This window comes from Betta splendens, chromosome 24, assembly GCF_900634795.4.
Source record: "Betta splendens chromosome 24, fBetSpl5.4, whole genome shotgun sequence".
In the NCBI taxonomy this organism is placed as follows: Eukaryota; Metazoa; Chordata; class Actinopteri; order Anabantiformes; family Osphronemidae; genus Betta; species Betta splendens.
In genome coordinates, this window is record NC_040901.2 from 14,154,265 (window position 1) to 14,165,622 (window position 11,358).

The 11,358-nt window shown below is 53.8% G+C and overlaps 2 protein-coding genes across 3 annotated transcripts in view; one reads left to right on the forward strand and one right to left on the reverse strand.

Annotated features, from left to right (window-relative positions):
* Positions 1 to 992: 992 nt before the first annotated feature.
* Positions 993 to 7,055, forward strand: slc35d3 (solute carrier family 35 member D3). Its single transcript, XM_029141897.3, has 4 exons — positions 993 to 1,819; positions 4,681 to 4,891; positions 5,269 to 5,426; positions 6,029 to 7,055. The coding sequence occupies exons 1-4, from the start codon at positions 1,595 to 1,597 to the stop codon at positions 6,779 to 6,781; spliced, it is 1,347 nt and encodes a 448-aa protein (XP_028997730.1). The 5' UTR covers positions 993 to 1,594; the 3' UTR covers positions 6,782 to 7,055.
* A 3,630-nt stretch (positions 7,056 to 10,685) lies between these two features.
* txlnba (taxilin beta a) overlaps positions 10,686 to 11,358 on the reverse strand; it is a 4,489-nt gene continuing 3,816 nt past the window's right edge. For both annotated transcript variants that reach the window (XM_029141872.3, XM_029141871.3), the window contains exon 11: positions 10,686 to 11,358. This exon is cut by the window's right edge and continues 339 nt beyond it. In XM_029141872.3, coding sequence (XP_028997705.1) covers positions 10,933 to 11,358 — 426 coding nt within the window. In that variant the 3' untranslated portion in view covers positions 10,686 to 10,932.

An 11,358-nucleotide genomic window follows, 5' to 3' on the forward strand; every position in this document is an offset into this window, starting at 1 on the left:
AACGAACGTCTCTCCCTCAGTAACAAACATTCTGTGACCAGATGTTCAGACACTTTACTGATTGTAAATAATTAACATTTTGTTGTTTTTGCTTCCAATATAATAAATCAGATCCAGTCTGCTCCCATGTTTTATGGCATCATATAAGGACGATGACTAAACGCTTTGTCAGTGCATGGAAATAATTTCGCTCTTTGTCTTGTGCCGTTTCATGTGGACTTTCACATTAAAAGCCCTGAGGCTGCTTCGCTCCGGGCTCTCGTCGACACCCAGCCTTAAATCCTCGGCCTGGTCTTAATCTGCTCCCGTTCTAAAGCTCCTCTCTGTCTCAGCGTGCTAATTGGAAACTAATGGCCTGCTCCAGATAAGGCCCATCTCCCCCCTCGTGCCTCGGAAACTGATTTTCTGATGGAATATTTCAATTAAAACATTGTTCAAGTCATTTCCACGCCTGTTATGGCAGATGCCGATGCCACAGGTTCTGATAAGAAGGCAGGATCCAGTCCAGTTCTCCAGAACAGCAAGCCTACAGCTCCTCCAGCGCCGGTCCTGCTGCTCATGGGTCCCCAAAGAAAACAATGCTCTCACTTCACCAGACAAATGGAATCGGGTTTGTCGGGTTTGGATCCACCTCGGCTCGGTTTCAAACTGGCAGCGAATCACCTGCGCTTTGTGCTTTTAATGTGTCACGCGTGTTTCCTCTGATGCGTCTGAACGCTGAGGGCACCACGGTAGTGACGTCATCGCGGTTTCGCCGGAGCTCCTGACCTGAACAGGTGAGTTTCATCTGCTCAGCAAAGCCAGGTGAAGGTGGTGACGGGTTCTCCCGGCTCCTCCCTCTCCTGTTAAAACCTGGGTTTTGACAGCGATGAGCCTCTCACGTCATTCAACCGCACTTACGTAAGATTGTCGTCCACCTTTTTACGCACAGGGAAACCCGGCGCTGAATGAACGGACCCGCCCCCCTCCCTCCCCCTCTCTGGTCCACAGCCAAGAGGCGATGCGGCAAAATGTCATATTTCACTCGCAGCCCCAGGAGGACGCCCCCTCCGCCCCTCCGCCCCCCGCTGTGCTCCGACGTGCTGCGCCTCTACTGTATCTACTGCAGCTTTATTTCCTGGGGCTTCACTTCGTTTCTTCTTCCTTCGCGCGTCGCTCGGCGTCAGGAGGTCGCTTTTCTTTTTCTTTGCGCATCTGTTAGAGAAAGTCGTGGCTGAGGACACGCGAACCAGGATGAGCGAGTTTTCCATCTTTCCACTTTGCGCAGCTGAGGAGAGCGAAGTGCAGTAAAAGCGAATCCAGGGTGTTTCGCGGACTTTTCTTCTCCCCTTCGTCCAGACATCGCTGCTGCGTGGTTCCAAAGGCTCCTGGATGCAGCTTCTCTTGACTTTACTACCGGGCGAAGGCTTCAGCTCCACGTCTCGTCTTCGCTCCCGTCTCTTGGTTCAGCGGCAGCGCGTCGCGGCTGTGCGTAAAAGCTGCGCCTGTGCCTCCGTCTTCGAGGGGAACGCTCCCCGTTCGGGCTGAAAGCGGACTCTCCTGGGCTCTAAGTTCACCTCCGGTCCGACCCCCTCCGAACCCCCCGCGGAGCGTCATGGACGTGGTTAAGAGCCGCTTGTTGGGCATCTCCGTGGCCGTGGCGCACGGCGTTTTCTCCGGGTCGCTCAACATCCTGCTGAAGTTCCTCATTACGAATTATCACTTCGGCTTCTTGACGCTGATCCAGTTCATGACCAGCAGCACCGCGGCGCTCACGCTGGAGGTCCTCCGGCGCCTGGGGAAGGTCGACATCCCCCCGTTCAGCGTTCAGCTCTCCAAGGTAAACGCTCGTTCCCCAAATCCTGTTACAAATCCACGCTCAACACAACGCGACGCGGTGAAGGAGAGAGAGACAAGGAGCTCCTGCTTTCACCTCCTCCCGTAATCAGCTGGAATAACATTTTAATTAGCGTCTGTCAAAGGTCAGGAAGATCCAGGCCTCATACGTCAACATGTCACGCGTCAGTAACGGTTAAAGTTGGGCTTTTATCGCCAGATAAATCTGTTGAGTGACGGGTTGATTGAATGAACGAGCAGCTGCTTCGCTTCAGCTTCAACCAACAGCTGAACCGGTGCAGGAACACGTCCCCCCTCCTGGGTTAAAGACCGGGTTCAGAGCCGACACCGGCTACTGGTTCTACTGGTTCTACTGGTGTGGTGTTCACCTGCTTACTGGTGTGTGTGTGTGTGTGTGTGTGTGTGTGTGTGTGTGTGTGTGTGTGTGTGTATCTCTGTGTGTGTGGATCTGCATCTGTATATGTGTGCGTATGTGTCTCTGCATCTGTATCCGTGTGCGTCTGTGTCTGTGTGTGTGTCTCTGCATCTGTATCCGTGTGTGTGTGTGTGTATCTCTGTGTGTGTGTGTATCTCTGTGTGTGTGGATCTGCATCTGTATATGTGTGCGTGTGTGTCTCTGTATCTGTGTGTGTCTGTGTGTGTGTCTATGTGTCTGTGTGTGTGTCTCTGCATCTGTATCCGTGTGCGTCTGTGTCTGTGTGTGTGTCTCTGCATCTGTATCCCTGTGTGTGTGTGCGTGTGTATCTCTGTGTGTGTGTGTACGTCTGTGTCTGTGTGTGTGTCTCTGCATCTGTATCCGTGTGTGTGCGTGTGTATCTCTGTGTGTGTGTTTGCGTCTGTATCCGTGTGTGTGCGTGTGTATCTCTGTGTGTGTGTCTCTGCATCTGTATCCGTGTGTGTGTCTCTGCATCTGTACCCGTGTGTGCGTGTGTATCTCTGTGTGTGTGTCTCTGCATCTGTATCCCTGTGTGTGTGCGTGTGTATCTGTGTGTGTGTGTGTGTGTACGTCTGTGTCTGTGTGTGTGTCTCTGCATCTGTATCCGTGTGTGTGCGTGTGTATCTCTGTGTGTGTGTCTCTGCATCTGTACCCGTGTGTGCGTGTGTATCTCTGTGTGTGTGTCTCTGCATCTGTACCCGTGTGTGTGCATGTGTATCTCTGTGTGTGTGTCTCTGCATCTGTACCCGTGTGTGCGTGTGTATCTCTGTGTGTGTGTCTCTGCATCCGTATCCGTGTGTGTGCGTGTGTATCTCTGTGTGTGTGTGTACGTCTGTGTCTGTGTGTGTGTCTCTGCATCTGTATCCCTGTGTGTGTGCGTGTGTATCTGTGTGTGTGTGTGTACGTCTGTGTCTGTGTGTGTGTCTCTGCATCTGTATCCGTGTGTGTGCGTGTGTATCTGTGTGTGTGTGTTTGCATCTGTATCCGTGTGTGTGTCTCTGCATCTGTACCCGTGTGTGTGCGTGTGTATCTCTGTGTGTGTGTTTGCGTCTGTATCCGTGTGTGTGCGTGTGTATCTCTGTGTGTGTGTCTCTGCATCTGTATCCGTGTGTGTGTCTCTGCATCTGTACCCGTGTGTGCGTGTGTATCTCTGTGTGTGTGTCTCTGCATCTGTATCCCTGTGTGTGTGCGTGTGTATCTGTGTGTGTGTGTGTACGTCTGTGTCTGTGTGTGTGTCTCTGCATCTGTATCCGTGTGTGTGCGTGTGTATCTCTGTGTGTGTGTCTCTGCATCTGTACCCGTGTGTGCGTGTGTATCTCTGTGTGTGTGTCTCTGCATCTGTACCCGTGTGTGCGTGTGTATCTCTGTGTGTGTGTCTCTGCATCCGTATCCGTGTGTGTGCGTGTGTATCTGTGTGTGTGTGTGTACGTCTGTGTCTGTGTGTGTGTCTCTGCATCTGTATCCGTGTGTGTGCGTGTGTATCTGTGTGTGTGTGTTTGCGTCTGTATCCGTGTGTGTGCGTGTGTATCTGTGTGTGTGTGTTTGCATCTGTATCCGTGTGTGTGTCTCTGCATCTGTATCCGTGTGTGTGCGTGTGTATCTCTGTATCTGTGTGTGTCTGTGTGTGTGTCTATGTGTCTGTGTGTGTGTCTCTGCATCTGTATCCGTGTGTGTCTGTGTCTGTGTGTGTGTCTCTGCATCTGTATCCCTGTGTGTGTGCGTGTGTATCTGTGTGTGTGTCTCTGCATCTGTATCCGTGTGTGTGTCTCTGCATCTGTACCCGTGTGTGTGCGTGTGTATCTCTGTGTGTGTGTCTCTGCATCTGTACCCGTGTGTGCGTGTGTATCTCTGTGTGTGTGTCTCTGCATCTGTATCCGTGTGTGTGCGTGTGTATCTGTGTGTGTGTGTTTGCGTCTGTATCCGTGTGTGTGCGTGTGTATCTCTGTGTGTGTCTCTGCATCTGTACCCGTGTGTGTGCGTGTGTATCTCTGTGTGTGTGTCTCTGCATCCGTACCCGTGTGTGTGCGTGTGTATCTGTGTGTGTGTGTTTGCGTCTGTATCCGTGTGTGTGCGTGTGTATCTGTGTGTGTGTGTGTACGTCTGTGTCTGTGTGTGTGTCTCTGCATCTGTATCCGTGTGTGTGCGTGTGTATCTGTGTGTGTGTGTTTGCGTCTGTATCCGTGTGTGTGCGTGTGTATCTCTGTGTGTGTGTTTGCATCTGTATCCGTGTGTGTGTCTCTGCATCTGTATCCGTGTGTGTGCGTGTGTATCTGTGTGTGTGTGTTTGCGTCTGTATCCGTGTGTGTGCGTGTGTATCTCTGTGTGTGTCTCTGCATCTGTACCCGTGTGTGTGCGTGTGTATCTCTGTGTGTGTGTCTCTGCATCCGTACCCGTGCGTGTCTGTGCAGGAGTTCGCCTCGGTGTGCATCCTGTCCACGCTGCAGTCCACCCTCACCCTGTGGTCCCTGCGTGGCCTCAGCCTGCCCATGTACGTGGTGTTCAAGCGCTGCCTGCCGCTCTTCACGCTCAGCATCGGCGTGTGCGTGCTGAGGAACGGGCTGCCGTCCGTGGGCGTGGTGGTCGCCGTGCTCATCACCACCGGCGGCGCGGCTCTGGCAGGTAAACACACACCACTAACGCTCGCACCACGTCCTAGGACTCACGCGACCAGTGGACTGTGTTCCTGTGTGAAGCGTTACACTTGATCCTGAAGCTTTTCACAAACGCTCCATTTCCTGAATCTCCTGAGCAGCAGCGCTGTTGAAACACTGTGAAATGTGCAGATTAATGGGAGGCAGATTCGTCGCCGTGGGATTAATCTGCCTGATAATCACATTTTGGGAATATTAGCGTGAACATTGGATTAACTGCCTCTGAGAGAGTTTGACTATTGGCAAACGTGGAACCCAGTAAATGTTGTGCAGCGTGAGGCGTTCAGGGTCCAGATCGTGGTGATGTGAGGACTGGAAGCGTTTCTTCTTCTCTTCTCCCTCCAGGCGCAGGCGACCTCACCGGCGACCCCTTCGGCTACGTCACCGGCGTGCTGGCGGTCATCATCCACGCGTCCTACCTGGTCCTGATCCAGAAGACCAGCCTGGACAGCGAGTACGGCCCCCTCACCGCCCAGTACGCCATCGCCATCATGGCCTCGCCGGTGAGGACGCGGCACGTGCCTCCTCCTCTGCCGCCTCCTCCACCTCCTCCACCCCCTGGCTCCTCCGCCTCCTCCGCCTCCTGTGCCTCCTCCACCCCCTGGCTCCTCCGCCTCCTCCGCTCCCTTCACCTTCTCCTCCGCCTCCTCCTCCACCTCCTCCTTTGCCTCCTCCACCTCCTCCTTTGCCACCTCCACCTCCTCCGCCTCCTCTGCCTCCTCTGCTCCCTCCACCCCCCCCGGCTCCTCCGCCTCCTCCTACTCCTACTCCTCCGCCTCCGCCTCTTCCACTCCTTCCACCTCCTCCATTCCCTCCACCTCTTCCGCCACCTCCTCCGCCATCTCCTCTGCCTCCTCCACCTCCTCCTCCGCCTACTGCGCCTCCTCCGCCACCTCCTCCACCTCCTCCGCCTCCTTCTCTGCCTCCTCCACCTCCTCTTCTGCCTCCTCCACCTCCTCCGCCTCCTCCTCTGCCTCCGCCACCTCCTCCACCTCCTCCACCTCCTCCACCTCCTGCACCTCCTGCACCTCCTGCGCCTCCTCCGCCTCCACCTCCTCCACCCCCTCCACCTCCTCCTGTGTGACTCTGTGTGTCTCTGTTTCAGGTGCTGCTGGTTTGCTCCGTCATCTCCATGGACGCTGTCAACATGTGGTCGTACGACGGCTGGAGGGACCCCCACATCAGCGTCATCTTCACCTTCTGCATCTTCATCGGCTGCGCCATGAACTTCACCACGCTGCACTGCACCTACATCAACTCGGCCGTCACCACCAGCTTCGTGGGCGTGGTCAAGAGCATCGCCACCATCACGGTGGGCATGCTGGCCTTCAGCGACGTGGCGCCCACGCAGCTCTTCATCGGCGGCGTGGTGGTGAACACCGTGGGCTCCATCACCTACTGCGTGGTCAAATACTTCGAGACCAAGAAGAAGAGCTCGTACGAGGACCTGGAGGAGTCGGGGAAGGACGGCTCGCTGCCTGGGGAGCCGTACCGCCAGAACCCGGCGCCGGGCGGAGACGGACCCGCTGCCGGCACTGGACCCGGCACCGGACCCGGCACCGTACCCGACCCGCGCGGCGCAGAGGGAGCGCCGGGCGCCGGGAGTCCGGACCCGGAGGCCTCGGCCAACGAGCAGCCGTGGAGCGGAGGCCCCGGAGACGCGGATGCAGCCGTGGACTCGCGGGTGATGACGGAACAAGAGCTGCTGGAGATGCAGAGGGAGCATCTCCACAGGGAGAACGCCGCCTCTGCCGCCTCGGTGACTGACAGCTACGTGGGCGTGTGGCGCTCCGTCAGACACCTGCAGTTCATGAAGAAAGAGCCTCTGATCGAGAACATGGAGCAGCAGAGTCCGTGAGGCCAGAAGCAGCCGCAGCAGCGCAGCCTCTGTTCACCAGTAGCCGTGAAGCCTTGAGTTGGGAGCAGGAGGTTCTGTGAGGCTCCTGGTGGAAGGAGGCGGAGAACGGACCCAGAGAAGCTGCTTCCCCCAGCGCTGAGACCGCGGCTGAGCCTCGGCGCAGCATGATCGGTTCAGCCGAGCGACACCGGAGCCACGAAGCAGCAGAACGTCTCACTTTTCAAATCTGGATCATTATTCATTTCTGTTGTGAAATTAAACCTTTCAATGCAAATTGTTGTTCAGGTGGAGTTCAATTACACAAACGCACCCACTGGCTCAGACCGAGCCACAACCACGGTTCAACCGCGGCGCCAACCTTAGTTCAGTGGCGTCGTGGTTCTGGTTCAGGTTCAGTGGCTGACCCGGTTAGCTAGTGCCTGGTTAGCTTGTTGCTAACGCATGCAAAGTATCATGAGAGTCACGATGCTCAGGTTGTAAAACATCACAAACGGCTGTTGGTCACTTTCCTGCACAAACATAAGGTTTAGTCACAAGAAACCAGTAAAAAATGGGTTTTGGGTCAAACAAACTGTGTTTCTGCCTCTTTTCAAATCGGTGACTAAATGTACTGGAGCTTAGAACCAGAACCTGTGAATCAGGAAACGGGTTCTGTTTGGGTCATGAGATCTGGTCCCAATTAAATCTGTTTAGCGGAGCCTGATGAGGTGAGTGGGTTTGGTCCAGTCTGCACCAGAACCTGTGTGTCCTCCGGCAGCACAGACCCGTTTCTAATGAGAGCAGCGTCCGAGGCGTGTGGGCCGCGAGCCCAGACGTCCACAGGAACCATTTACATCAGCTGAGGGAAGTCAGGCCGGGTCCACGTGTTTCTGTGGCGGTCCGTCTGGTTCCGTAACTCAGAGAAAGACGGGGTGGAGGAGTAGAAAGCGTTCAGACAGAAAGGTCCAAACTCAGCGATGGTGTTCTGTCACATAATAAGCGCCGCCCGAAGCGGCTGACGCTGGGCCCTGTCTCACTGACGATGGTTCTGGTCACTGATGTTTGCTGATAATAAACTGCTGCCGGTCCTGACGTGGCATCGCAGCTTTTAAAGCGGCTCCTGTGTTCACACACATCGGGTCCATCAGGGTTGATGCCTCGGGCCTGTGGCTCCGCATCGATCCATATCGACTTTTGTTCTCACGCGCAGCAAACTTCATTTAGCGGCAGACGAGCTGTGCTGTCGCCTGGAGCTTCACAGCTGCTGATGAGGAGCCAACACGCATCACAGAACAATGGACCCGCTTCTCCGGGTTCGGGTCTGGACCTGAAGGATCAGCTGCTCCTCCACACACCGTTCGTGTTGATTTGCTCTGAGGCTTCGTTGATTATTGGATCTGTGATATGAATCATTACGTCTGTGACTTTACTGTCATATTTCACCTTCATGAGTGAAAACGTCACTCTGTTCCACCAGCGGACTGCGTGTCTGAACGGGTGATGAACAGCTGAGTGGACCCTTTGAATCAGAACTGTCAGTACATTAAACTCCAGCAGAGAGAAGCAGCAGCAGCCAGGCGCTGGTTCCGTGTTCGTCACTATGGGTCCGCTCTGCGCCCCGTGCTCCGGTGCATTTAACGGGCCCGTGGTTCTGACGCTGCCGCGTGCGGCCTCTCGTCAGCGCGTGTTGGTGCCTGGGAGGTAAACGTCTCTGCTCCGCTGCAGCAAACCGACCCAGTTTGTCTCTGGCTCCGCAAACAATAATTATGAAGTTAATGCAAAGCGGCTCGTTGAGCTGAAACAAGTGACGAATAACATGAGGTCGGTTCAGGGCCGCGACGCTGGAGGAGAAGAAGGACCCGTCACCGATCAGCTGCGTCCTGATACGTGACGTCACCTCAGGCATAAAACACAGAGGTTCTACTGTGACGACACAAACATGGTGACAGAGAGAGAGAGAGAGAGAGAGAAACACACACAAACAGAGAGGGAGAGAGAAACACACACACAAACAGAGAGAGAGAGAAACACACACAAACAGAGAGAGAGAGAGAGAAACACACACACAAACAGAGAGAGAGAGAGAAACACACACACAAACAGAGAGAGAGAGAGAAACACACACACACACACACACACACACACACACACACACACACACACACACACACACACATCCAGAAATAGATGAAAATGAACAAGACAAATAATGTGTTGGAGGTTTGAGGTTGGTTTAATTTTGTGTGATGCAACAAAAGTGGCATTTGGAGTGTGTTGTATCTCATTGGTGGACTGTGATTCTCGTGTCGGTGCAGTGACTCTTGTAACTCTCTCGTCGGTGCTGTGACTCTTGTGTTTGTGCTGTGACTCTCATGTCGGTGCTGTGACTCTCGTGTCGGTGCTGTGACTCTTGTAACTCTCTCGTCGGTGCTGTGACTCTTGTGTTTGTGCTGTGACTCTCATGTCGGTGCTGTGACTCTCGTGTCGGTGCTGTGACTCTCGTGTCGGTGCTGTGACTCTCGTGTCGGTGCTGTGACTCTTGTAACTCTCTCGTCGGTGCTGTGACTCTTGTGTTTGTGCTGTGACTCTCGTGTCGGTGCTGTGACTCTCGTGTCGGTGCTGTGACTCTCGTGTCGGTGCTGTGACTCTCGTGTCGGTGCTGTGACTCTCGTGTCGGTGCTGTGACTCTTGTAACTCTCTCGTCGGTGCTGTGACTCTCGTGTCGGTGCAGCGACTCTCGTGTCGGTGCAGCGACTCTCGTGTCGGTGCAGCGACTCTCGTGTCGGTGCAGCGACTCTCGTGTCGGTGCTGTGACTCTCGTGTCCGTACTGTGTCTCTCGTGTCGGTGCTGTGACTCTCGTGTCGGTGCAGTGACTCTCATGTCGATGCAGCGACTCTCGTATCGGTGCTGTGACTCTTGTGTTGGTTCAGTGACTCTCGTATCGGTGCAGTGACTCTCGTATCGGTGCTGTGACTCTCGTGTCGGTGCAGTGACTCTCGTGTCGATGCAGCGACTCTCGTATCGGTGCTGTGACTCTCATGTCGGTGCTGTGACTCTCATGTCGGTGCGGTGACACCGTCTCCTGCTTCCTGAGCTGCTTTAGCTTTGTGCATTTTTGTTGGTGTTTGTTTTTAAAGTCATTCAAGCAGCTGGAAGGTGGAGGAGGTTTATACGCGTGATCACTGGTTGCATGCAAGGATTCAGCCACTAAAGGTCAGGAGTCGACGCGTTCTGTGACATCACTGTGGTCAACTTCTCCGAACTGTGGAGCAAATCCGGTGACGGATGCCTTGAGGAGAGTTCTGTGTTCTTTATGTGTGTGTTATGTGTCAGGTCTTTTTGTTTCTAACTCTTGGTGAACAGTGCTTTGTCCCCGGAACCGAAGGACGTTAACTGCTACTGCTACAGCTAAAGTGAATCTTTGGGCACCAGAACCTTCTTCTTTTAGCTCTGCAAAGAGCTCCTTTCCTGGTCCGTTCGTGGTCCATATCCTCTATTCTAAAGTCTAGAATACTTTATTGATAACAACTCAGTCTTTTCTCCTGAGTCTCTTATTTTCTCTTATTTTTTGTTTGTTGTTTACTGTTGAACCTGGTTTGGTACCAGTGAGAATCCTGCTGGCGTCAGCTCGTCCTCAGAACCTCAGTAAGAGACATAAATTTCATGAACAAAGGAGGCGCTGAGCTGCAGCTTTATATATAAAAGAGCTCTTCATCCATCTAGTGGCTCCTCAGCGGAACCACAGGATCAGTTCAGGATCGGATTAGGATCAGATCGGAGTTCTGCTCTTCAGAGGCTAGACAGCACATCCAGCCTGGCCCTGGTCTGCATGTCACATGACACATACATAAATCATCTGTCTGGTTTTTCTGCTGTTTTTGTTCCATAAGTTTAACCTTTGAATACAAACGGATGAAGACCAGCGCTGTGAGATCTCTTTATTCCACATCAGCTGACTCAGCACGTTACATGTTTGCATAAATCTCATCTTTCTGCTTCTGTAGCACCTCTGGCTCCACCTCGTGTCCATGTGTGTGGACACTGTGATGTTAGTGGATAAAACACACACACACACACACACACACACACACACACACACACACACACACACACACACACACACACACACACACACACACACACACACACACACACACACGCACACTGAGGCTTAGCTCTCGTTCTTGTTGAGCCTCTTTTTCTTTTTCTTTGGCACCTGCTTCAAGGATGATGCCGATGGTTGATGAGTTGTTGCTTCTCCCACTACCTCCGGCCCGGTCTCGTCTTCCTCTGGTTCCACTGGATCCACCTCCTCACTGTCCTCCAGAACCTTCGGCTCCGCGGCTTCCAGCTGTGACTGTGTATCTGAGCCCACGCTGTCACTCTCTGGTGCCGGTTCTGGCTGCTGGATCTCATCTCCAGGTTTGACTTGTTCCTCCTGGATCTCAGCTGGTCGAGATCCTTCTGGGTTCGGCCCGGTTGGTGGTGCTTCAGAACCCGACGTCTCCTGAGCTTCATCTGGCCGTGGACCAGTTTCTGCTTCAACCTGCTCTTTGGTTTGAGGTTTGGTTTTGAACTGAACAAAAGCAGAAGCTAC